Raw genomic sequence first — 24713 nt, 5'->3', positions numbered from 1 at the left:
ATACCTTATAAAGGCCTAATATGAGATTTTAAACCAGAGTCTCTTTGCCTCCATATTGCAGATGAGAAGTGTGGCTTACTCTTACTCAAGATTAAATTTTAAGTAGCAGAGCTGGGACTTAAAGCCATCCAGCTTCCCCCCACTGCCATACACACCTTTCTAAAAGCAAGATTTTGACTACCACTTGAAATTTATGAAGCACTTTTAACATGTTGTCACTGAACTGATATGGCAACCCCATAAAGAAAAATTTAGTGTGACTGGGAATGGAATTTTTAAAGGGGGGTACCTAGTAAGTGATAAAACCAAACCTGTAGCACAGTTAATTGTCTCCTAGGACATCAGTAGTTTTCCTACAACCTCTAGATGAATTTCATTGGATGGGCAGGTCACAATATTTTCTATTTATATAGCATTTTAATTTTATTAACAATTTTATGCATTATTTCATTTATAATAACACCAGTGTGGTCAAAGCTGATGCTATACTTTATCTTACAAGTGTGGAAATTGATGCTTAGAAAAGTTGAGAGTTGCTTAGAGGTTAGTGTGTGCTATTTCCATTATTTAGGCATTCTAAATAAAAGGGGAGGCCTAAACACTAGACACACAAAGCCATATTAAAGATCTGCCTGAGTAGGTGCTAGCAGCATGCTACATGATGTTTGGTAGTCAGTTTAAACTTGAGATGTCCTAAACAAGTATTTCCTATTGTCAGTATTACTGGTCAAGTTAGTACTTTCCTGGTGTTCTTTATCTTTTTTGGTGTGTGTGTGTGTGCGTGCACATGCATGCACACTCCCATTAGCAAACAAATTTCTCTTGATAATTATTCATTTGGGAGGAAGTCATATAAAATTAACTGAAGTGCATGATTCAGTGCCATTTAGTGTATTCACAGTGTTGTGCAACCACCACCTCTGTTTAGTTCCAGCATATTTTCACCACCCCCAAAAGAGAACCCATAATCACTAAGTAGTCACTTCCCATTCCCCCAGCCCCTGGCCACCTTGATCTGTTTCTGTTTCTACATTTACCCATTCTGGATATTTCATATAAACGCAGTCATAACCTATGTAACCTTTTGTGTCCGGCTGTTTTTACTTAGTATAATGTTTTTGAGGTTCATCCAAGTTGTAGCATGTATCAGTACTTTATTACTTTCAATGACTAATATTCCACTCTGTGTATCTATTATAGTTTACCCATTTTTCCATTGGTGGACATTTGAGTTTTTAACCTTTTGGCTGTTATGAATAGTGCTATGAACACTCACGTACAACTATTGTTTTAAAGATTTTATTAATTTACTTTTAAAGAGAGGGGTAGGGAGGGAGAAAAAAGGAAGAGAAGCATCGATTGGTTGCCTCTCACATGCACCCTGACCTTGGACCAAACCTGCAGCCGAGGCATGTGTCCTGTCTGGGAATCGAACTGGGGACCTTTTGCTTTGCTGGACAGCGCCTAACCAACTGAGCCACACCAGTTAGGGCTCATGTACAATGTTTGAGTACCTATTTCTGATTCTTTTGTCTATATACCTAGATGTAGAATTGCTGGGTCATATAGTAACTCTGTTTAACTTTTTGTACCAGGAACTGCCAAGCTACTTTCCACAGGACCTGTATCATTTTATAATCTTGCCAGTAATGCACAAGGGTTCTAATTTCTCCACATCCTTACCCAACACTTTTTATTTTTCATTTTTTTTTGTTTTGTTTTATAATAATCATCCTCGTGTGTGCGTGTGTGTGTGGGGGGGGCGGAGAGAAGTGGTATTTCATTGTAGTTTTGATTTTCATTTTCCTAATGGCTAACAATGTTTGTTAAATATCTTTTCATATGCTTATTGTCTATTCATATATCTTTTTTGGAAAAATGTCCATTCATGTCCTTTGCCCTTCTCTTCTTCTGACATATGAATTAATTATGATTAAAAAAAACATTTCCAGTACTACCTGTCTGTTGTTTCTTTCTGTGCCTACCACCATGCCCCACTGCCCCACATCACTGTGCTTCAGGAGGGGCTCTCAAGCAGATAATGGGCCTGACGTGACCTCACCTCCCAGTGCTACCACAGGAAGTCCAAGTTTCTGAACAGGTTTTACTACACACAGAGAGGCTGGGACTCACACCTTCTTGGCTGCTGCATTCCTCATAGTTGTAAGGACATTGTTCAGATCCTCTTCCTCTTGGTGTGAATGTGTGTCTCACCCTTTTCATCTTTTTAAAAATTCTCATTCAAGGATATGTTTTCATTGATTTTAGAGAGAGGAAGGAGGAGAGAGAGACTTCACTTGGTTGCCTCCCATATGCTCCCCCACTGGGGCTCAAACCCACAACTTAGGTCTGTGCCCTGACAGGGACTTGAACCCACAACCTTTTGATGGACATGATGATGCTACAACCAACTAAGCCACCTGACCAGGGCTGCATGCTTTCCCTAATGAACTTCAGTGTCCACTTGTTCCTCCACTGCACATTGTTGATAGAGGGCAAAGCCACACACCTCTCAGATCATGTTCCATATAAACTTGGTGTGCTTGGGGAGGCACCTGGCATAGTGGCTGTGGCTTGGCTTGCTCATGTTCTTGGTCACCTTGTGGCACTTGTTGAGGTCAACAGCACTGGGATAGTGCAGAGCCATGGCTGCTGCTCCTCAGTGGCTGCTGCAGTAAGTAGAAGGGCAGTCCTTTGCCCATTTTTGAATTGGCTTTGTCTGTCTTTGGTTGTTTGAATTATAAGAGTTTTAATATAATCTGGATTCTAGACCCTTCTCAGACTTATGGTTTGAAGATATTTTTGCCCAGCCTATATGTTGTCATTTCACTTTGTTAGTAATACCATTGATGCACAATTTTTTAATTTTGATGGAATCCTGCTTATTTTTTTCTTTTGTAGCTTATACTTTTGGTATTATATCTAAGAATCTATTGCCAGATATCCAAGATCATGAAGATTTACACCTATATTTTCTTCTAAGAGCTTTACAGTATTAGCTCTTATATTTAGGTTGTTGATCCATTTTGAGTTTTTGTGTGAGGTGGGGGGTCCAACTTCATTCTTTTGCATGTGGATATCTTGTTGTCCTAGCATCATTTTTGAAGGGACTATTTTGCCCCATCAAGTGGTCTTGGTACCCTTATCAAAAATCAGTTAATCACAGATACATGGGTTTCTCTGAACTCTTAATCCTAATTCAGTGGTCTATATGTGTTTCCTTATGCCAGTACCACACTGTTGTGATTATTGTAGCTTTGTAGTAATATTTGAAATCAAGAAGTGTGAGTTCTTCAACACTGTTCTTTTTTCTGTATTGTTTGTTCAGGGTCCATTGAAATTCCATATGCATTTGAGGATCAGCTTTGCCATTTCTGCAAAAAAAGGCTGTTGGAATTTTGATAAGGTTGCATTGAATTTATAGATCACTTTGGGGAGTATTGCTGTCTTAACAATGTTAAGTCTACGTGATGTTTAATTTTATGTGTTAGCTTGACTGGGCCGTGAGGTGCCCAGGCAGTTGGTCAAACATTATTCTGTGTGTGAGGGTCCTTCTGGATGAGATTAATGTTGGTGTCTGGAGATTGCATAAAGCAGGTGGTCCTCCCTAATGTCTGTAGGCCTCATCCAATCAACTGAGGACCTAAATAACAAACAGGCTGATTAAGAGGAAACCTCACTTGACTGCTGAGCTAGAACATCAGTTTTCTTCTGCCCTCAGACTAGAACTTACCCTATTGGCTTTCCTGGTTCTCAGGCTTTTAACTCAGGCTGGAACTACACCACTTGCTCTCCTGCACCTCTAGCTTGCTAACTGTAGATCTTGGAACTTCTCAGTCTCCACAATTGCAAAAGCCAATTCTGTAAAATAAATTAACTTACTCCCCCACCCGCCATGGGAAACTGGCAATGTAGGGTTCCTTTATACACACACACTACATCCCCTGTTGGTTCTGACTCTTTGGAGAAACTTGACTCATCCAGTCTTGAAGTCCTGGATATCTTTCCATTTATTTAGGTTTCCCTTAACTTATTTCTCAGTGTTTTGTACTTTCCAGTGTACAAGTCTTTTACCTCCTTGGTTAAATTTATTCCTAGGTATTTTATTCTTTTGGATATCATTGTAAATGGAATTATTTTCTTAATTCTTTTTTTCAGATTGCTCATTACTGCTTTATAGAAATAGAAACTTATTGTCATGTGTTGATTTTGCTTCCTGAAGAATTGCTGGGTTTGTTTATTAGCTCTAGTACTTTTTGTGTGGATTCTTTGGGGTTTTATATGTCATGTCCTCTGTGAATAGAGATAGTTTTATGGTTTCCAATTTTATGTCTTTTTTTCTTTCCTAATTGCTCTGAGGCTAGTGTTTCCAGTACAGTGTTCAATAGGGTGGGTGAAAGTGGGCATCCTTGTCTTGTTCCTGAGTTTAGTGGGAAAGCTTTCAATCTCTCACCAGTAAGTATGACATCAATTGTGAGGTTTTTTTTTTTAACTAAATGCCCTTTATTGTGTTGATGAAATAGTTTTCTGATTGTTTTTTCTGATTGGTTTTGTCAAATGCTTTTTCTGTGTCAATCAAGATGATCAAATTGAATGACAATAAAATAATTATTTTAAAAAAGATGATCATGTGTTTTCCCCCCTTCATTCTATTAGTGTGGTATTACATTGATTTTCTTTTCTCAATGCCACCATTTTTATTGTCCAGATTATTAACATTTATCTGTTGTAATAATATTTTTTCTTTGTGCATTTCTAATTGAACAAAAAAATGCATACAGTTGAATTGGACTGGAAATTTAAACTTTAAAAAAAATGTTGTTTAACTGATGTTTTATTGTTGTTCAATTACAGTTGTCCCCATTTTCCTCCATTACTCTCCCCAGCCCTGCCCAGCCTCCCCTTCAATCCTCCCCCACCCCTTGTCCTTGGGCCCTTTATACATGTTCCTTGACTTGACCCTTCCCCTTCATTGGTTGGTTTTCTTACTGCTTTTATTTTATGTCATTGGCAATCACATTATCTTAGGCATCCATTTTAAAATATTTGATTAATATTTGAAATGTTCAGAGTATATCCTACCTTTCTCCGACCAGCATTCTACCAGCTGCATCACACCTGGCATGTTCACCTGTAACTCTAGTTAAGCTTTCTTTCCCTAGTCTCATCCCACTTTTGACTGGTTGTTCATGTGTGCTCAATTAATTCCCTTACAGTGCTTTTCCCCCCTAATATTTCTTTCCTGCTGGGGAATTTGTTTTGCACTGTTCATCAGGTCAAGTCTAAACTCATTCTGACACTTAGAACCCTTTCTAATCTAATCCCACATCAAAAATAGAAGCTGCCCACTGAGGTTCACCTAATAAGAACTTAAAATTTCAATTTCTAAAACTATGTAAACATGTAAACCTGATTTCTGAAATCTTTCCCCATACTTTCCTAGTTTCTCAATTAACCTTAGTAATATGTATATTGCTAACAATGGCATTTCCCTGGCCCTGGCATGGTAACTCAGTTAGTTGGAGTATCCTCCTGATGGGTAAGGGTTGTGAGCTTGATCTCCAGTCAGGGCACATACCAGAAGCAGGCAATGTGCGCATAAGTAAGTGGAACAACAGATCGGCACTGCCAAACAAAAAATCACAACTTCCACTGCTGAAAGTCTTTATAAATGAAAGAGTTTATCAGACCATTGCTAGCCCCAAAAGGAAAGAAAAGAAAAGAAGAAAAGAAAAGAGAAGGAAGGAAGACAGGTCTTAGGACATGAAGTCTAAACCAACCACAGCAGCATGGCTAGATAAGAAAGACAGCATGTCCATCATCCTGGATGTTGGCAAGCCTTTTTATATATCAAGGGGGAGGGGAGAGAAAGATGAAAGCTGTTCTGAAAGGATTTATGTTAGCTATAGACAAAGGGGATGGGAGATGGTGAAATGGGAGTAATTCTGGGATAGGTGCAACAGAGTCTGCAAACGTCCACTCCTGTGGATTAGCTGTGGGCAGCAGATTAGAATTTCATGGATAAATAAGAAGCCAGGTTTCCTGGGATTCTGTAGCACCTGGCTATTCTCTCTTTTGGAAACAGCCACCTGGAAATTAATTCTAAATTCCAACAGATATACTGGAATGTGAACAGTTTTTTGTCAGAGCTGGTCTGCAGCTATTTTATCAGGCTAAGTGTTCTGTCTCTTTCTCTCACTCTCCATCCACTGTGATTTTCATTTATATTATCTTAGAATTTTTTTCTTGTCAATATGTTAGGTTTTCACGGTATGGGTACATTGGCCCAACACAGAGTTGTTGCTGGAAGAAAAACTGAAAAAGCGCCAGGGCTCTTGTGGACTGTTCTTGTCTTGTGGAAGTTGGAAAGGGTGGCGGCAGTCTCGAATGCATTAATTAAAACACTGTTGTCCAGACTGGGTTTCTGGAGTTGCTGCTATATATTTTCTTCAACTAGTCAAGTTATTATTTTGCCTTTCTTGGGTACTTAAGTTTTATTTTAGAATTGGAAAACCAGATCTTTAATTTTTGAGGGAATTTTGTTAGTCATACCTTAGAAGTTCTTTGGAGTAAAGGAACATTTATCAATATTTACTGAGTTTTAAGTAGAAAAATGTCTTTGTAAGAATAGACCATTAAGATCAGGAAATGTGCGTCAGAGTGATGAGAATAGCATCCCTGTTTGAAAGAATGAAATAACCTGGATAGCTCCTTGTCTGAATACTAAACTGGGGATTTTAAAGGTAAAACTTTTAGTAATCTCACAAGTTTGCCTCCTCTGATCAAAGAGAGTTTTAATTAATTGCAATAGGATTAGACCAGTTACTGTCTATTACAAAAACTTGATATCTTAATGCTTTTATTGTCTGAATAATCCTGTTACTGCTTATTATGAGTCTTTGCTGTAAGTGAACCTCTGTCCTGAGAAGTGAACTGGATTACGCCAAGACCAGCTAGTAACTGAGGCAGAAAGCTTGAGTTCCTTCTTTCTAGTGCCTGCCTCTTTCTTCACTGCCTCTGGGCAAGGAAAGAGAGTACTTTTTGTTTAGTGAAAACAGTGTGAATTCAGCTAAGGGAAAGCAAACCTGTTGGCTCTTGCCAGTCATTGGACGTGATTTATGACTGGAGCGCAGGCTTTGTCTTATCTCATGTTGGGTGTATAATATGTATAAGGCAGCATCGCAGTGGTGAAAGTAATATTTAAATCAGCTTCCTATGGAGTTCCAGAAGAAACTATGGGATTAGTAATACAGTAGGATCCTAGTTATCTTAGTTTGTCTGTTACTGTAAAATTAACATTCAGTATCTAGTACTTGTTAGGATTTTAGTTGTGGGTACTATTTGAGACTTTAGATGAATATTTATTAAGATTGAATCATGTAATAGCAGTTGTTTGTGTCAACAGCATAGCTTAATCCTTTGTTATTCAACTCTTTTTAAGTATATTTTATTGATTATGCTATTACAATTGTCCCAATTTTTTTCTCCTCTTTATACCCCCTCCACCTTGCACCTCCCCCCAACCCTCCAGCATTACCCTGCCCCTTAGTTCATGTCTGTGGGTTGTACATATAACTTCTTTGGTTTCTCTGTTTCCTACACTCTTCTTAACCTCTCCCTGTCTATTTTATGCCTACCAGTTATGCTTCTTCCCTGTACCTTCCCCCCACTTCTTCCTCTCCCCCTCCCCACTGAAAACCCTCCATGTGATCTCCATTTCTGTGACTCTGTTCCTGTTCTAGTTTGCTTGGTTTTTGTTTTTGTTTTTTAGGTTCATTTGTTGATAGTTGTGAGGTTTTTTATCATTTTACATTCATAGTTTTTGATCTTATTCAAACTCTTGATAGCTATCTTTGATTTACCCTTTAGTTCAAGACATTTGATGACAGAGTAGGTTTTGTAAACTTTAGTTTCCAATTCCCACAATGAAGATAATGATTCTTACCTTTAGGGGTTATTATAAGGATTACATGTATGTGAAGCACCTAAGGTTGCTGACACAGCAAAGGTGTTCAGTAATGTTAGTTACCATTGTTGTGGGCACTGTCCTATAGAGAATTCAAATTAGGTAGTATGTTTTATAATTCCCATTTTATATTTAAAACAATTAGACAACCAAATGATGAGAAATACCCAGTAAACACAGCCTCATTCATTCACAGGCTCATCTGTTCCCTCAACAGGAGAAGGTAGAAAGGGGAGAGAGGAGTAAGGACCAGAGTTCTTGGGAATGACTTTAAGGGAGAGGTAAGATGAATGTAACCCTTGAGGTAGGCTGGCATTCCATGGTTAATCTACTAGAAATAATAGAAGTAACACTTCAAAGGCATGAGAGGGTGTAGGGCAGGTGAGTGTGAGGTAAGGAATAGTGTAGGAGAAAAGGTTGAGCAGGGTAAGGAGAGAATCAGGTAATGGTCTTTGAATAATAGCAAGATAGGGAATTTGGATTTGAATGAACGTGTAGAATACTGTTCTTAGAGCTGTACAAATGATTTTACAAAGTCATCTCTGCCAAACAGCTTTAAAAAAGGGAAACTAAGAGTATTTTCCTTTCCTGAGTGTACTGTTCTAGATGAATTGATGTTCACTGCTACCTATGATGTAGAGAAAAGGAATGGGGCTTTAATCCATGGCCAAATGTAATGATCAGCAAATTATTTAGCATTTGCATACCATATTTCATTGATTCGCATTTACTTGGCATTTTGAGGTCTCTGAAGCTGAGATACTCTTCACATTCCCTGTTATCCAGATAGGATGTGGTCGTCATTGTCTGCACGTGTGTGGGCTTGGTCATAGCTGTTCCTGCCATCACTGTCTCAGCAGTTGAGTTACATAACTGTGGGTAGTACACAGTTAACTTACTTGCCATTTAAAGTGTCTTTAAAAAGATCGCACTGTGATACTACATTTAAGGAGGGGAAAAAGTGTATGAAGAAAGGCGTGGAGTCCTGCTTCAGTAGCTCCATTGGTTGGAGTGTTATCCACTGTGCCAGGGTTGTAGGTTCCATCCCGATCAGGGTACACGCAGGACTCAACCACTGAATGCATAAGCAAATGGAACAACAATCCATGTTTCTCTTTCTCTAAAAAAAAAAATCAAAAAAAAAGAAAGAAAGAAAGAAAGGCATAGAAACAGAACCACAGGATATAAATTTGATTTTATGAGAAGCAAAATGACTGCAGTTTCATGTTTTCTTGTAAAGCTACAATCAAGTGCTTTATGGGATTTAAGGAAGGATGATGCCATATGTATATTAAGTTTTGTTACTGAAAAACATGCAAAAGAATTGCCTGACACAGGCCAGGCTACGCACCTGAAAGTAGGGAAAACTGCTGTATTTCTCAACATAAATAAAATTTTAGAGCTACAAGAAACTAGTATGACTGATCCATGTGTCTCCTAGGGCTGTTATGGAGGCATTGTGTCATGGATTAAGTGGCAACAATTTTTCTCCTTAGTAGTGCATGAAATACTTTTTATAACTGATGGCAGCTTAGATTCAGTCAAAGATAGTATTTCCTGATGATAGCTTGTTTGAACATATTGTACTTTTAAGTAATCAAAGTCGTGATTATTTAAAGATAGACAAAAGAAATAGGAAACTTGTTAAGATGCAAAGGTCAAAGTCATGATACAAGAGTGAAATATTTGTGTTGTTTTTGCCTAATAGAGGATCTGTTGCCTGTTTTGTTTTCTCAGATATTGCACTCAGTTAGGCAGCTTGGGGGTCAAATCTCAGCCCCACCCCTTACTAATGGTAACCTTGTGTAAGTTATTTCACCTCTCTGTGTCAGTTTTTTTGTCAAATGGTCATCATGTCTATCTCAGGTTTGTGGTGAGGGTTAAATTAGTTAATACATGTGAAGTGTTTAGAAGAATACCTGGCTAAAAGTAAGCAGCCTGCGTTACTTATTATTTTTTTACTGGGATTATTTTTTGTGGGTCTTAAGTATCAGTTCACATACAGAGTAATGTGAGGTGAAGATGTAATTATCTAGCCTATTGTTACCTTTCTGGCTCCTGTTTAGATTTCATATGCTACTCATTTCCCTCTTCTAATTATTCTACCTTTTTTTCGGGGTATATTGATTTTGATTTCTTAGAAAATTGTGTATGATTGAGATGTATAGGTTCATATATCCAAAAAAGTCAAATGGAATTAGAATTAGTTTGGAGAAAACTTTTTAATATTTTATTTTTCTAAAAGTCACATGCTTTGTGTTTTCAGCATCTGCCAAACCTAAATCGGGACACCTGCTTGTTTGTCACTTTCCCAAGACACAGGCAATGACTTCCTTTGACAAGACTCATAGCCTCAGCAGGGTCGGGTTCCATTTCTAGCCTACGACTGTGGCCTGTGATTAGAACAGAAAGACTGACTACAGGGATGTTTCATTTAGTTATTTCTAGTTGTGTGATACTTAAATGTTGCACCAGACCATCAGCTGTTGAAGAGCATAGGATACTGTTTCTGTTACAGCTGGCAGGGAATGTGCACTGCCTCTTGAGGACATATTACTAACTGAAAGATAGTTAATGGTGAACCATCAAGTACTGAATCCAGGCTTAATTCTTGGATAACCTTAGGAATAGTATAAATTAGATTTCTTCTCACTGAATTAAATTTGAACTATTTAATTTTCAGTGTTCATTTAAATAGTTATTGTCTTCATTTAGACAGCCAATTGTTTAAAATGAGCTTACTTGTAAATAGTTGTTTTGTGTTGTTAACTTTTGTCTTCATGCAAAACAGGATAAAATGTTCCAGTGAAGATATTATGGCCAGAAAGGCTTATAAACTGATCTTGTGGTACGAGATAGATTTTTCCATGATTCAGATCAATGAAGAGAAAGCATTCCATAGTATATTCCCCCTGGAATTTTATAATTCAGAAAATTCTAGCTTGATCTATACTTCAGTTTAAGCAATTAAACCTAAAGTTTTAAATATAATGTTGATGATAATCATTTGTTAATTACATGGTTGGAAACTTATTGTCAGTGAAAAATGACACACAGAAATGGCATGTGCAGTGAAGCTTAAAATAGAACATCTTCATATCCGTGCAAACTTCCTGGACTCCAGATAGAACCTACTCACTTACGTACTACTCACAGAAAGAAAGACCTAACACACTTGAAGCATCCCTTAAGGGTAGAACATTACATTTAAATGTTTTATGTACTCATAGTTTCACTGTTTACTTCTATTTCTTCCAGTTTTACTGTTTACTTCTATTTCTTCCACAAGTGCCAAAGCATTTGCGAGTAATAGGTTGTCATTTCATGCTGTGTCTGGACAGTGTTGGGGCTGGGGACACTTTTCCCTCATTCCTTTAGTTCTTCTGGCCGATTGAATAATTCAGATGACAAACAGCAGGTTAACCAGAGAAAATCAGATTTTAATGTGTCACAGAGAATTCACATAAGCATAAAAACTCCAAAGACTGAGGCAGTATGAGGTAGATATGTCAGTTTGGAAAAGAAAGAAGAGCTTGGGATTCCCAAGGGGAAATAGGCAATTTACAGGTAGAGGACAGAGTGGCAAGTAAATTCTTGCTAGGTGACTAAGTAACAGTGGGACACACTTCATTCACATGTGCTCAAGTGAATATGCTAAGGTGATTATGCTAAGGTCCCCTTCCCGAAGCAAGTTTTTCTGTCTGAATCTCTTTCAGTGGGAAAGGGGGAGGTAACTTTTCCTATTTTGTTAACACTTTGTTTTCAGCTCAAAATATTCTGCATGGCAGGTGGCACATTCCAGGAGACCCTACTGCCACAATAGTGAAAAATGCAAGTCTCAGGCCTGTTTATTCAAGATGCTTGTATTCTTTAAGTGTGTTCAAATTTATGTTCTGACTGACATGTGTCTGTGGTTTTTGTTTGTTTCTCACATATAGAGCTGCCAAATGTTGTTAAATCAGCTGAGAGAAATCACGGGCATTCAGGACCCTTCCTTCCTTCATGAAGCTCTGAAGGTTAGTTTCAAGGCTTCTGTTAGTCAGTGGTCTTTAAAACAGTTGTCCATGTCATAGTTATGTCAGTACAAGCTATTTTAATGCTGGAATGAAAATGGGTGTAGGGACAGAAGCTCTACAGGTCAAATAACCCAGGATCTTCAACATGTAAATTAGAAGGACAGGGGAATTTTGGAAGGGGGAGACCAGCACTGGGGATGAGGGGAGCCCCCACTGGGTAAAATTTCTTCTACTGGGTAAAAGAAATTTATGGAAATATCAACCAGTTGCATGGTATAGGCTATATGGATCCTGACTCAAACAAACAAACTAAAAAATATTTGCATCAGGGAAGTTTGAAATGGTTGTTATTTAAAAACTTGCCGTTTGCTCTTAAGGTGTGATGATAGCATTGTGGGTTATATTTTTTAAAAGATACATTCTGAAGTGTTGATTCATGAACTGATGCTCAGGATTTGTTTCAGAATATCTTGGGAGAGGGTAGATAAACATCTGGGAGAGGGCAGAATAGGTAAATCAAGATTGACCACCTTGGTAATTGTTGACACTGAGTGATGGGTACATGGAGTTCAGTTATACATTCCCTCCACTATCGTAAATGTTAGAAAGTTTTCCTAATAAAAATGTAAAAACAAATACAAGTATGGTCACCACTATAGCATATGGTAACTGCTTGGCCTTTTTATTGTAGGGGCTGACTTCATTTAGAATCTCTATGTTAATTGCCCCTTTTTTGATACATCATGCTGTATCTGTGAAATCAGGAGCAGTATTGTCGCATTCAAAGTGGGGAGAACAAATCCCCAGCAATATTTCTTTCCTTTTTGCATGTTGTGATCAATCATAGGAGTTTGATACATGTTTTAAGCACAGTGTCTTACTCTTTTCCACTATACCCTTTTTTTTCTGCTTTCTACCCTAGATGTATGCCTAGACTTACTCAGGGTGTCACCAGGGTAGTAAGAGTTATAAACAAAAAACTAACTTGCTACTTATTTTAAATGCTGTGATGCTTTACTTTTTCATTTTTTAAAAGATTTTATTTATTCATTCTTAGAGAGAGGGGAAGAGAGGGAGAAAGAGAGGGAGAAAAAGAGGGAAAGAAACATTGATCAGTTGCCTCTCCCATGTCCCAGACCAAGGACTGGCTGGCAGGCAACCCTGGCATGTGCCCTGTCTGGGAATTGAACCAGTGACCTTTTGCTTTGTGGGACGATGCCCTACCAACTGAGCTACATAGGTCAGGGCTGATGCTTTACTTTTTAGTTTTTGTTTTTATTTTTTTCTCTCTTTAGGCAAGTAATGGTGACATCACTCTGGCAGTTAGTCTTCTCACTGATGAAAGAGTTAAGGAGCCCAGTCAAGACACAGTTGCTACAGAATCACCTAAAGGAGAGGGGAGCACTGCCAACAAAGAAGTATTAGCAAGTAAGTGTACCCTGTCTTAGTCCTGCTCCAGACTAGCCAAAAATAAGATATAAGTGTGTGTGGATTTCCTATTAATCACATGAACCCTTTGGAAATGATAGCTAATTGTTGAACCATTACTATATGCCAGGCACAGTTCTAAGGACTTACATGGATTCCTCATTCAACTCTTATTTCATGAGCACCTACTCTGTGCCAGGCACTCTTAGGCACTGAAGATGAACAAAATAAACAGGAATCCCTGCCTTCATATCACTTATTTTTTTTGAGGGAAGATGAACAATTTATATAGCATATTAGAACACGATAAGTACTATACGAAAAAGTAAAGGATGGAATGACAAAAGGAGTTCGGAGGATTAGATTTGAAATAGGATGGGCCTTTTGAGAAGGGGTAAGTGAATGAGTCACGTGATACCTTAAGATGGGAATACACATTGGTTTGCTTGAGGAGCAGCAAGGAAGCCAGAGCTGAGACTTAGTGAATGAAGAGGACAGTGAGAGATGAGGCCATAGAGGGAACAGGAGTCAGGTCATGCAGAGCCTTTGTAAGTGCTTGGCTTTTATTTTGAGTTCGAGGATTAGCCAGTGGAGAATTTGGAGCAGGGGGATGATCCAGACTGTTTCCATTTTCTAACATCATTCTGGCTGCTGTGTTGGAAACCAAATGTGGAAGAGTGGCTAGTGAACTTGGGTCAGAGCAGCGAGCCAAGGACCAGTCACGAGGGTATTGCAGATGATGTTGGGTGGGCTAGGATGTAGTGGTGGAGGGGTGAGAAGTGCTTGTTTCATAGGATTTGTTGACAGAGGGGATAAGGTTTGTGAAAGAGGAGTTAAAGGTGACTCAGGGTGCCCCCCACCCAGTAAGCAGCTGAAAGGATGGAGTTGCACTTAACTGACATGGGAATGACTGTAGATGTAGCAAATTTGGGGTGGAAGATGAAGCAATCGGTTTTGGCGATATTAAATTTGGGATATCTGTTAGACATCAGGTCGAGTGCTAAAAACACTCCATTCAGGTGGAGGGGAGAGATCTGGGCTGGAGATAGATAAAACTTGGGATCATAAACCTGTAAGTGGTTTGTAAAGTTATGAAATTGGTGAATTCTCCAAGGGAGTATGTATAGAATGACTAAGCATTGGATACTCCCAGTGTAGGGAGGCCTGGGAGATAAGGAATGTCCAGGGAGGTTGGAGGAAGACCAAGAGAACTGAGGGAGTGCTACTTTGGAAGCCAAGGGGGCTTCCAGGAGAAAGGAGCCATTGGCTGGGTTGGATGGTGTTAAGGGATATTTGGTCTGTTGGCAGTTTCGAGCTATTCTGAGTAATGCTGATATAAATATTCTTGCATCTGTCTATGGCACATACAGTGACTTTTTCAATCAATATTTTGGGAAACTCATCCATGTTAAAGGTTATAACTATAGTTTATTTATTTTCATTGGTGTGTAGTATTTCATGGTCGGAATATACCGCAATTTATGTATTTATTGACTTTGGGGTTGTTTCACATTTTTTGCTATTATGAACAAGGCTGCTGTGAGCTATTTTGATTTATATTACTATGCATAGCTAATGATGTTGAACATCTTTTCATGTACTTATTGGTCACTTGTATATCTTCTTTGGGAAAATATCTGTCCAAAATCTTTGCCCATTTTAAAAATTGGGCCATTTACCTTTTTTATTATTTAGTTGGAGGAATTCCTTAGATAGTCTGTATATAGGCCCTTTACTGGATACATGATTTACAAAATTTTTTTCCCATTCTGTGGGTTATCTTTTCACTCTCTTGATGGTGAAGCCCAAAAGTTTTGTTGTTGTTGTTGTTGTTGTTGTTTTTAATTTGGTGTCAGATTTATCTATTTTTTTTCTTTGGTGGTTTGTGCTTTGGATGTTATCTCCAAGATGCCATTGCTTAATCCAAGGTTACACAGATTTACAGTGTTCTAAGAGTTTTATAATTTTAGCTATTATCATGAGGGCACAATCCTCTGTAAGTTCATTTTGTAACTGGAGTGAGGTAGGGGTTTAAAAGTCACTCCTTTGCATGTGCATTTCTAGTTGTCTCAGCACCATCTGTTGAAAAGATATTTCCTCTTTTGAATTGTCTTGGAATCCGTGATGAAAACCAATTGACCATAAATATGAGGGTTTATTTCTGTTCCATTGATCTGTATGTTTTTCCTTTTGCCAGTAGCCCACAGTCTTGACTACTACAGTTTTGTGGGTTTTTTCTTTTTAAATTAAATGTTCTTCATTGCTGATGTATAGAAATTTACTTAACTTTTGTATATTGATCTTTTATCTAACCACATTTTATTAATTATAACTATTTTCTGTAAATTATTTTGGGTTCTCTTGTAGGTGATCATCATTTGTGAGTTATGACAGTTTTGTTTCTTATTTTCTAATTCTTATATTTTTATGAATTTTTAATTTTATTTTCTTATTACCTAATCAGAACTTTTAGAACTATAGTGAATAAAAGCCTTGATAGACTTTTTTGTCTTAGTCTTGGTTTTAAAGAAAGCATGTTTAACATTTCACCGTTAAGTATAAAGTTTGCTGTAGCTTTTCATGTATACTCTGTCTCAGCCTAAGAATCTTCTCTTTCTAGTTAGCTTGGAGTTTTTATTCTTGAATAGAGGTTGAGTGTTATCAACTACTTTTATCTATTGAGCTTAGAATTTTTTCCTTTAACGGTTAAGATAGTAAATTTTACTGGTCTGTTTTCTAATGTTAACTCAATGTTTCCTATAGTGAACTCAGCTTAGTCTTAATATGTGATCTTTTTTTGTACATTAGCAGGATTCTGTTTGCTGATGTTTTGTTTAGGTTTTTTGCATTTATAACCACGTGTGAGTTTGAGTATATCTAGTTTTATGAATGCTTTTACATTTTTTTCTGCAATACAGACAGAACAGTGTTTTCTGCATGTAGACTAATTAAATTTCAATGTACCTTACAGAAGTAATAGACCTTACTCATGAGAACAAAGATGATCTTCAAGCTGCCATTGCTTTGAGTCTATTGGAGTCCCCCAAAGTTAAAGCTGATGGACGAGATCTTAACAGGTAATTGATTTAATTTATAATCTTTGCTCCCCACGTTAGTGTGTAGGTCAAAGGCAATAGCTCTGTGTCATTCAAGAACAGTTCTGCCATGCTCCTTTAATTGTACCTGAATCAAAAATTTTTAGGAGAAAATTGAAATTCACATTAGCTTACTTACTCTGGTTCACTTCTGAAAAAACCAAATATGATAAGTGTCTTGTTGCAGTCTGTGGTCTGAGTAGAAGCCTGTAAATTTTGTAGTTCATAACTGCTGATTGATGGGGGCAAAAAACCCATCCTATTACAAGTATCCAATAAATATGTATGTCCTTTGTAAACTTTGAGGGTTATGTTGACTGTTTGAAAATGAAATTGTAACTCAACTACCTTGTCTCAGAAATGAACAGGGAATATATCTTTTGGTACTAATTGGTACTGATTTGGTGATTGGGATTGTCCGCAAATATCCAGTCCTAGTGGGGTGGCCCATCAGTTTCCAGATGTGCTTATTCCCTCTTAGTGTTGAGTTGTTTCTTTTAGGGAAACACAGGATTATGGTTTGTGTACTAGACATTTTGGGGCTCTTCTCTGTAGCAGAGTGCCTCTCTTGCCTCTTTCAATGACAGTGGTCTGAGATAAGACGCTGTTGTTGAGATCTAAAAGTTTTCATATGATAGCCATAAATAGTTTTGAGTCTTAGTTCCATCAGGGAACTTATTAATAATAATCTCTGTTATGGAAGGATTAACATCTCTATGTTTAAACCTTACTTTTCACTTAGGTTATAATCTTATAATTACTCTGAAGCTAATGATTACCCAATAAAAGTTTATCTGGCACTTTGAACTACCTATGAATGGTTATCAACATCCTTCATATAGTATACTGTTCTTTAACTTTTTCCTTTTTCGATGTGTGGTGTGTTGGCACAATGTAGGATGCACGAGGCAACTGCTGCAGAAACTAAACGCTCAAAGAGAAAACGCTGTGAAGTCTGGGGAGAAAACCCCAATCCCAATGACTGGAGGCGAGCTGATGGCTGGCCGGTTGGGCTGAAAAATGTTGGCAATACATGTTGGTTTAGTGCTGTTATTCAGGTATGGTTTTTTTTAAGAGACAATGGTGTCTTCTGTAAACAAATTGTAATTTATTAAACTGAAATGTGAGAAACTTAGCTTTAAAAACATGGAAACATGTATATAAAATGGGTAGGTTTCCCCATGGCATTATTGTGTTTGGTTGCTTTCTTGTGTTTTGGGATTCACATGCTCTGGTGTCTAAACTGGACAGTACTAAAAACAAAGTCTTCTGTGGTTATAATATGTTGAATAGGTGTTTTGGATCAACATTTAGTGAAAAAATTGTGTTATAGCAGAGCAAGAGTTAATGAGGAGAAGTTGATTGCTGGGCAGCTAGTCTGGAGTAGAGAAGTGGCATAAGCCATGGAGGAGAAGTAAAAGCATTACAGAGGCTTTTAGGGGAACTTTTTATATTTTCTAAATTTATGGATAATGCTCTTTTCATGAAAAATACTTCTAAATGCTTAAAAGAAGTCACATTCTAGACAGTGGGTTCCTTGAAGGCAGAACCAGTGTGTAATTCACCTCTCAGGGGTTCTTGAATAGATGAATGAATGAGTGAATTGAGTGGGTGAAAGAAAATGGGTCACATACCATGTGATACAGCCAGATGACCCTCCAGGGCTGGTTTTACTTGTGGCCCCATCATGGCCTTGGAGTCCCTCATGTGAGGAGTGGGCAGACTTGGCCCCATCCTCCTCTTACTGCAGTGACGGGAACACTCACACCTGGGCTGCTGTCCCTGCAGGTGGATGGCCTTGCCTACCCCGTTTTCATTGAGCTTCCCAGGTGAACAGCTGAGTTTTTCTTTTGATGATGTGTTTCCCATCTTCCCTAATACACACGTGCAGATTTTCCCCCTAGGAGTCTACATAGAGGGCCAGGACTCCTCTGCCACCTTCATGCTCCTATGTGATAATCTGGAATTACTTTGCAAAGTGACTTTAGGGTTAATTTAACAGTAGGCCTCCAGCTTTAATTAAACCCAGCAAGAAGGCACAGAGCAGCCCCCTTGATCCTTCCCAGCTCCGTTTGAAAAGCTAGCCAACAACATATTCCCCAAAGGACTGCTGGTGTGTACTCAAATGTGCCCATCACCCTAGTGTCTGCTGCCATCACACTCCTGGAACCACCTGCCTCTTGACAGAGTGCAGCCAGGAGGGTTTGCAGGGTGATCATGGCCTCCAGTCCCAAACCCAGTCATGTGGCCCAAGTGCTGCTGTGACAAGGGCGCTCTGATATTGGGATGGTCCTGGCAATTCTGCACCTCAAAACACTGATTCCTGTGAAGGCAGGCCTCAGGGATCAGTTCAGTTGTGTACATGCTGAGTTTGAGGTGCCATGAAGGTGTCTTGTGGTGAGTTAAATATGGATATATAAATATATTTTTGTATATATATAAATATGTAGTTCAGTAAAAAGATCTGGGCTGCGGATACAGTTCTGGGAATCAGTAGCATGGGTGATAATAAAGCCAAGGGGCTCTTAGGGGTATCCAACCTTTTAGTGTCTCTGGGCCACACATTAAATACATTGTGACACGTAGTCACAAAAAAAATCACAGTGTTTTAAGGAAATTTATGATGTGTTGGGCTGCATTCACAGCTATCCTGAGCCACATGCGGCCCAGAGGTGGCAGATTGGACAGTCCTGGAGATGCAAGTCTCTAGAGAGAGAGTCACCTCTCTAGAATTGTCTTGAGACATCTTACACCTAACTCGGCCATGAGGCAGCACTTAATCCTACCCCTTCAGTCTTCTCCATCATCGTACTTGACTGAGCCAGAAATGGAACCCTCCCTTTCCACACAAAATCCATGCATTCATGTGCCAGGCACTGTTTTAGCACTGGGGAAACAGCAGTGAGTTAAACAACCATTACTCTCATGGAGTTTACTTTGAAAAGAGTGGGAAACACAGTAAACAAAATACGTATCATGTGGTAATAAGTGCCATACAGACAAGTGAGTGTGGATAAGAGGGGCCCAGAAATGGTTCAGCCACAGAGGGAGGGCTGCTATTTATGTAGGGTGGTTAGGTATGGCCTTTTTGATGAGGTGGACATGAGCAGAGGCCTGCATTAGACAAGAGAATGAGCTATATAATTCCATAAAGAATATTTCATGTAATTAATTACATAAACATGCTATAGACAGAGGGAAAAGCAAGTCAAAGACCCAGGTTCAGAAGCTTGCTTAATGAGTTGAGAAATAGGGAAAAAGTCTAGAACTGAGCGTTAGGGGAGAGTGGGACAGATAGCAATGAAGTCAGAAAGGTGGCGGTGGTGTGGGGAGCTTAGGTTCATGATGAGGACTTAGGATTATATATGACATGGGAAAGTGTTGGAAACTTTGGGACAAAGAAGAGATACTGTCCTACTTCCATTTTAAGAGGATCACTGAAATCTGGCTGAGAACAGAATTTGGAAGGTAATGTAGAATTAAGGGCATCATTCAGTTCTTAGAAACAGAGATTGAGAACTGTTCCTATATCGACATCCCCTTCAGCCTTCACTCCTGTGAGAGATGCTGAAAAGAACTAGCAAATAGAGGGATAAGGGAGTGAGCTCTGTGAAAGCATGACAGGTCACATAGGGAGGGAGTAGGAAAAGGGCAAGAGAGTGGTAGGGGGAAGAAGAAGGAAGAAATGATGACTGCAAATTAAAGTTGATATAGTTCCTAATAATCATTTGTTCCGGTGAAATAAGCAGCCATTTTTTTGGAGACAGGGTAGAGAAGTGATAGAGTCAGATTTTAAGTGGAGTTGTTACAGAGCAACAAGGGGGGCCTGGGATGATATACTATCATCCGAAAGAAAACCCCCAGGTCCATTATGTCCGCCATCTAAAGGAAAGATGTCTCTCAATGCTTCGTGAAAAGGAAAGGAAATGTTTATTTAATGCTATACAAACTTAGCATAGTGACCTAATGTCTTCATTAAAATCCTAAAGTCTCTTAAAACACCCACAAACATACACAGTCCTTCCTTCCCCCTTTGCCCAATCTGGAGTACTGTATCTCTGGAAAGGAAATAGAAGTCTGTGGCTCAGGCAGCCCTTGGTTCTTCTCAGTAATCCATCTTGGCTGGTAGACCTCCCTCGGTTTCTGGCACCCTCAGCTGTGTCCCCGGGATCTCTGCTAAAGCCGGGTGGTGGTTCCCCCTACTGATGCTGCGGGGGTCCCCACTCTGGCAAAGGCATGTGGTTCTCCCCTCTCAATGGCTGCAAGGGGGGGTCACCACTCTGCCAAAGCTGAGTGGCAGTTCTCTGCTAAAGCGGCATGGTGATCCTCTCACAGGGCCGCGGAAGTCTCCACTCTGCTAAAGACTTCTGGTTCTCCCTCCAATGGCTGCTGCATCTGAGTTTAAATCCCTGCGCCAATCTTCCTCTGCAGCCCCATTTCCGACTCCTCCCACACTCGGCCTCACGTGCCAGAACTCATATCCTTCCAGCTTTACTGGGCTGCCAATGTGAGTCTGGGCAGGCGTAGCCCCATGTTATGGAGCCAGTCATCTCCAAGCTCCCACGCAGGTGCTGTAACTCAGGGGACCTGCCCCCCAGTTACGTCTTGGGGGGGTCCCTTTCCATCCCCCTGGCCCAGAGCATGGCCATAGCTGTTTAGTATATCTATGTAACCAGTCAAAGGTTTTATTTATATATATATATATATATATATATATATATATGTTAAATGACCACGCCATGGATTAGCTGCAAAGCTGTTGCTGTGTAAAACAGCCCTGCATGTTCTTGCTCTGTGTACCCCTTCCCCCAACTCACACCTGTGGGGGAAGGGGTGAAGACATCTTAAAATCTCCTGGACGCCTTGAGTTCTGGACCCCATTTCAAATGCCCATTTGGGGTCCCTCCTCTTGGCTACACCCTGTAACAGAGTGAAAAGTTTAAAAGAGGTGTTGCAGGCAGTGGGAAACCAGTTTGCACCAGATTTCTGAAAGCTTGAAAGTCTACTTGAGATTGTTGACCTTGAATATACGGTGATATCAGTGTGTCCTGTTTTTATTGGGACTTCTTTTTAGCAGTGCTCTGAAACTCTTGAGTGGAAAATTAAATTCATTTAGGTTGAAGGATTTGCTGGGTATGATGAAGAACATAGGGCAGTTAGAGAATTTAATTAGGGGTGGTTACAGACCATGGAATCAAAACTAGAGAAGGAAAAATGAAGACAGGAAGGAACTAATGGGGAAAAGGAGAGGTTAGTTTGCTTGGGTTCCTGATGAAATCAGAGGACAAGTGTCCTGTGGGTAATTGAAAAATGAGCTGGAAGACAGGTTATGGTTCAAGAGTGGAATTTTCTGAATTTGTGATCTGAGAATCGGCAGTTTTTTAGGCATGGACATATCCCAGGTGTGGTCTTGGGTGTGGGTTTAGAGAAGGAATGGAGGAATATGTCACTAGAGAGAGGATGCTCAGGAAGACAGAGGGTCCCTAGGCTGAAGGGATGAACATGTGCAAATAATAGTTCAACACCTACTGTATGTCTAGAACTGTTCTAGGCCCTTGAGATCCAGGAGAGGACAAAACCATGACAGAGTCTTACCCTTATGGAATTAAAATTTAAATACGTTTATATACTATGTTAGACTGTGATCAGTGTGATAGAAAAAAGATCAGGGTAAGGGAGATTGCACTTGCTGCAGGAGAGATGGGAGCAGGTTGCAATGTAAATCATGATGGAGTAGACAGGAACAAATACCAGCTCTACAGGAGGACAGGGAGTGAGCCAGGTGGCTGTGGAGGAAGAACATTCCAAGTAGGGGAAACCATGGAGCAATACCTTAAAATGGGAGTGCGTTCATGGGGTTGGTGTGTCCAGGAGTCCCAGTGCACACAAATGTGCACAGGACGTCTTGAGAGTCCCAAGTGGCAGGAATGCGAAGAGCAGAGGGAGAGTCATTGGAGATGAAATTGGAGAGGTAACATCTTTTATTCTGTGAGAGATGCGAAGTCACTGAGGGCTCTGAACAGAGGAGTGATGAACTGACTCAAGTTTTAAAAGCTTACTCTAGCTACTGTGAGCAAAGGTACAAGTGGAGAGACCTGTTAAGGAGGCTACTCCAGTCATCTCCATGAGATGTGATGGTGGCCTGGACCAGGTGGGTAGCCGTGGAAGTAGAGAAGAGGCTGGACTCTTTATTTATTGTGGAGGTAGAGCTGACAGGATGCCCCATGGATTGAATGTTGACTGGAGCCTCTTAGAAGGATGACAAGACTGGGGGTTGTAAGAACTATTACTAGGTAATGGTCTTCAGTGAGTCAGGAGATTATTTGGTCATTTTAGAAAGATAGAAGAACCTGCGTAGCGAGTAAATGGTACAGGAGAGTTTCTGGAGGCAGGGTGACCATGTGCAGTGATCCGGGTGAGCAGTGATGGGAGCTGGATTAGAGCAATCGATAGGGAGGAGGTGGTTATATGTAGCACCCCAGAGGATGAGTCCAAGGGCCTTCTTCCTTATTAGATGTGGGTGATTAAGAAAAGGAAAGAATTCACAGGTAACTCGGAATTTCTAAACTTTGATAACTGGAGGAAGAGGATGTGATTAAGTGATACAGAGAATACAGGAGAAGCAGATGTTGGAGGATCATATAGATACTGGATTGGGAAATGGGAGTACCTTTTGGTGGTTTTTAAGAACAGTGGTATTTTTTGGGAAAGCTTGACTTTGGTGAATGTGAGGAGATGGAGCAACATGACTGAAAATGTGAAGCCATTTTTCTCATGGTAGAACTGAAGTCCTGGAAAATGTATGATTTACAGGGTGGCAAGTGGAATAGGAGTGTAAGTGGGAGGAATGGAGATGGATTAGGCAGACAGCTGAGGTGGAAGGAGAAGACAGTGAGTTGATATTCACAGTCCAGTTATACACCCACCCTAGTGGTTGAATCCCACTAGGCCTCGTGATCGAGTGAGGGAAGTTAGAGACCAGTTGTCTACCCAGGATGCTGCTTAGGCAGCCAAAGAGCAGTGAACAGCAGCTACTACATTAGTGGAAGCCATGCATCTGTGGGAGTGAACGGAATGGGAGGGCTGTCTAGCGTGTCCAGAGTGAGTGGTGGATGGGGAATGTAATTGATCCTTATCACTGACTCTTGGTCAACATTATTTTAAAAAAAAACAAGTTTAACAGTTTTGCAATATGAGCTTGTGATTTATGCTTATGTTTTAAAGACTTAAGTTTTAGTATTTTTTAACACAAATATTCATCTAGGATGTAACTAAGTTGAGTAAACTGTAACTGTTAAACAGTTTTTAGCATTTCTCAAGTTCTATTGTAGTATGTACTTAAGCAGTAAATGTTTAGGTCAAAGCAGTTGAATTATGTTAATTGTCGCTCTTACACCACATTACATTGAACACTGTTTGGAAGTCATACCTTTTTTTTTTTCTTTTTTTTTTTTTTTTGGTAAAACTCAATCTAGGATATGTGTTTACATTTAAAAAATGAAACATTTAACAGGAACCTAATCAACAAAACAAACAAGCAAGGAAAATATAGCCAAAGACACTGAAATTGAGAATAGCTGACAGTGACCAGAGGGGAGAGGGGAGGGAATTTTAGGGGAAAAGGGGAGGGTTTGCAGGAACAAGTATAAAGGACACATGGACAAAACCAAGGTGGGGGAGGGGGGTGGAGAGGGGAGAGGGGTGGGGAGGGCTGGGAAGGTGGGGGGAACAGGTAGAAAACTCTACTTGAACAACAATTAAAAAATAAATAAAATAAATACCAAAAAAATGAAACATTTGGCACCAAAAAAGTTTCAGTATGCAGGCTGCAGGGGCTTTCATTTAAGGGATAGTTTGTGATAAAGAGTTATAGTCATGTAAGGAATTTGAAGAACATTACCTTTCAAAAGATACTCATAGTAGAAAAATGTATGATTTACAAAACAATTAAAAGAATGCTTCTTTCTCTATACTTACTACCCAACTTCAGAAATAAATGTTACAGATCTCTGTTCTATTGAATCTCTGTGTTCCCACCCCCAGTCCTGTCTGCCCTCCCCTCAGATAGGATCACATATGTATGAATCCTAAACAGTATGTAGTATGGATTTATATCTAATGATACTGAATATAAACAATATACTCTATTAATATAAAAACACTCTTTTTCTGTAACTTTTTCATATAATTTATGTGTCTGAGATTTAT

General features: G+C 39.4%; 1 protein-coding gene across 6 annotated transcripts in view; it reads left to right on the top strand.

Annotated features, from left to right (window-relative positions):
* Window positions 1-24713, top strand: part of USP28 (ubiquitin specific peptidase 28) — a 75214-nt gene that overhangs the window by 8952 nt on the left and 41549 nt on the right. For all 6 annotated transcript variants that reach the window (XM_045838583.1, XM_045838550.1, XM_045838567.1 and 3 more), the window contains exons 2-5: window positions 11905-11982; window positions 13278-13410; window positions 16382-16487; window positions 17404-17563. In XM_045838583.1, the coding sequence (XP_045694539.1) occupies window positions 11905-11982; window positions 13278-13410; window positions 16382-16487; window positions 17404-17563 (477 nt within the window). The remainder of the gene's footprint in view (window positions 1-11904; window positions 11983-13277; window positions 13411-16381; window positions 16488-17403; window positions 17564-24713) is intronic.

The sequence above is a fragment of the Phyllostomus hastatus genome, unplaced genomic scaffold (genome assembly GCF_019186645.2).
Source record: "Phyllostomus hastatus isolate PE091 unplaced genomic scaffold, TTU_PhHast_1.1 phas_contig_113, whole genome shotgun sequence".
Classification (NCBI taxonomy): domain Eukaryota; kingdom Metazoa; phylum Chordata; class Mammalia; order Chiroptera; family Phyllostomidae; genus Phyllostomus; species Phyllostomus hastatus.
The sequence above is the reverse complement of the archived record's forward strand: the minus strand, read 5'-3'. Positions and strand labels throughout refer to the sequence as shown.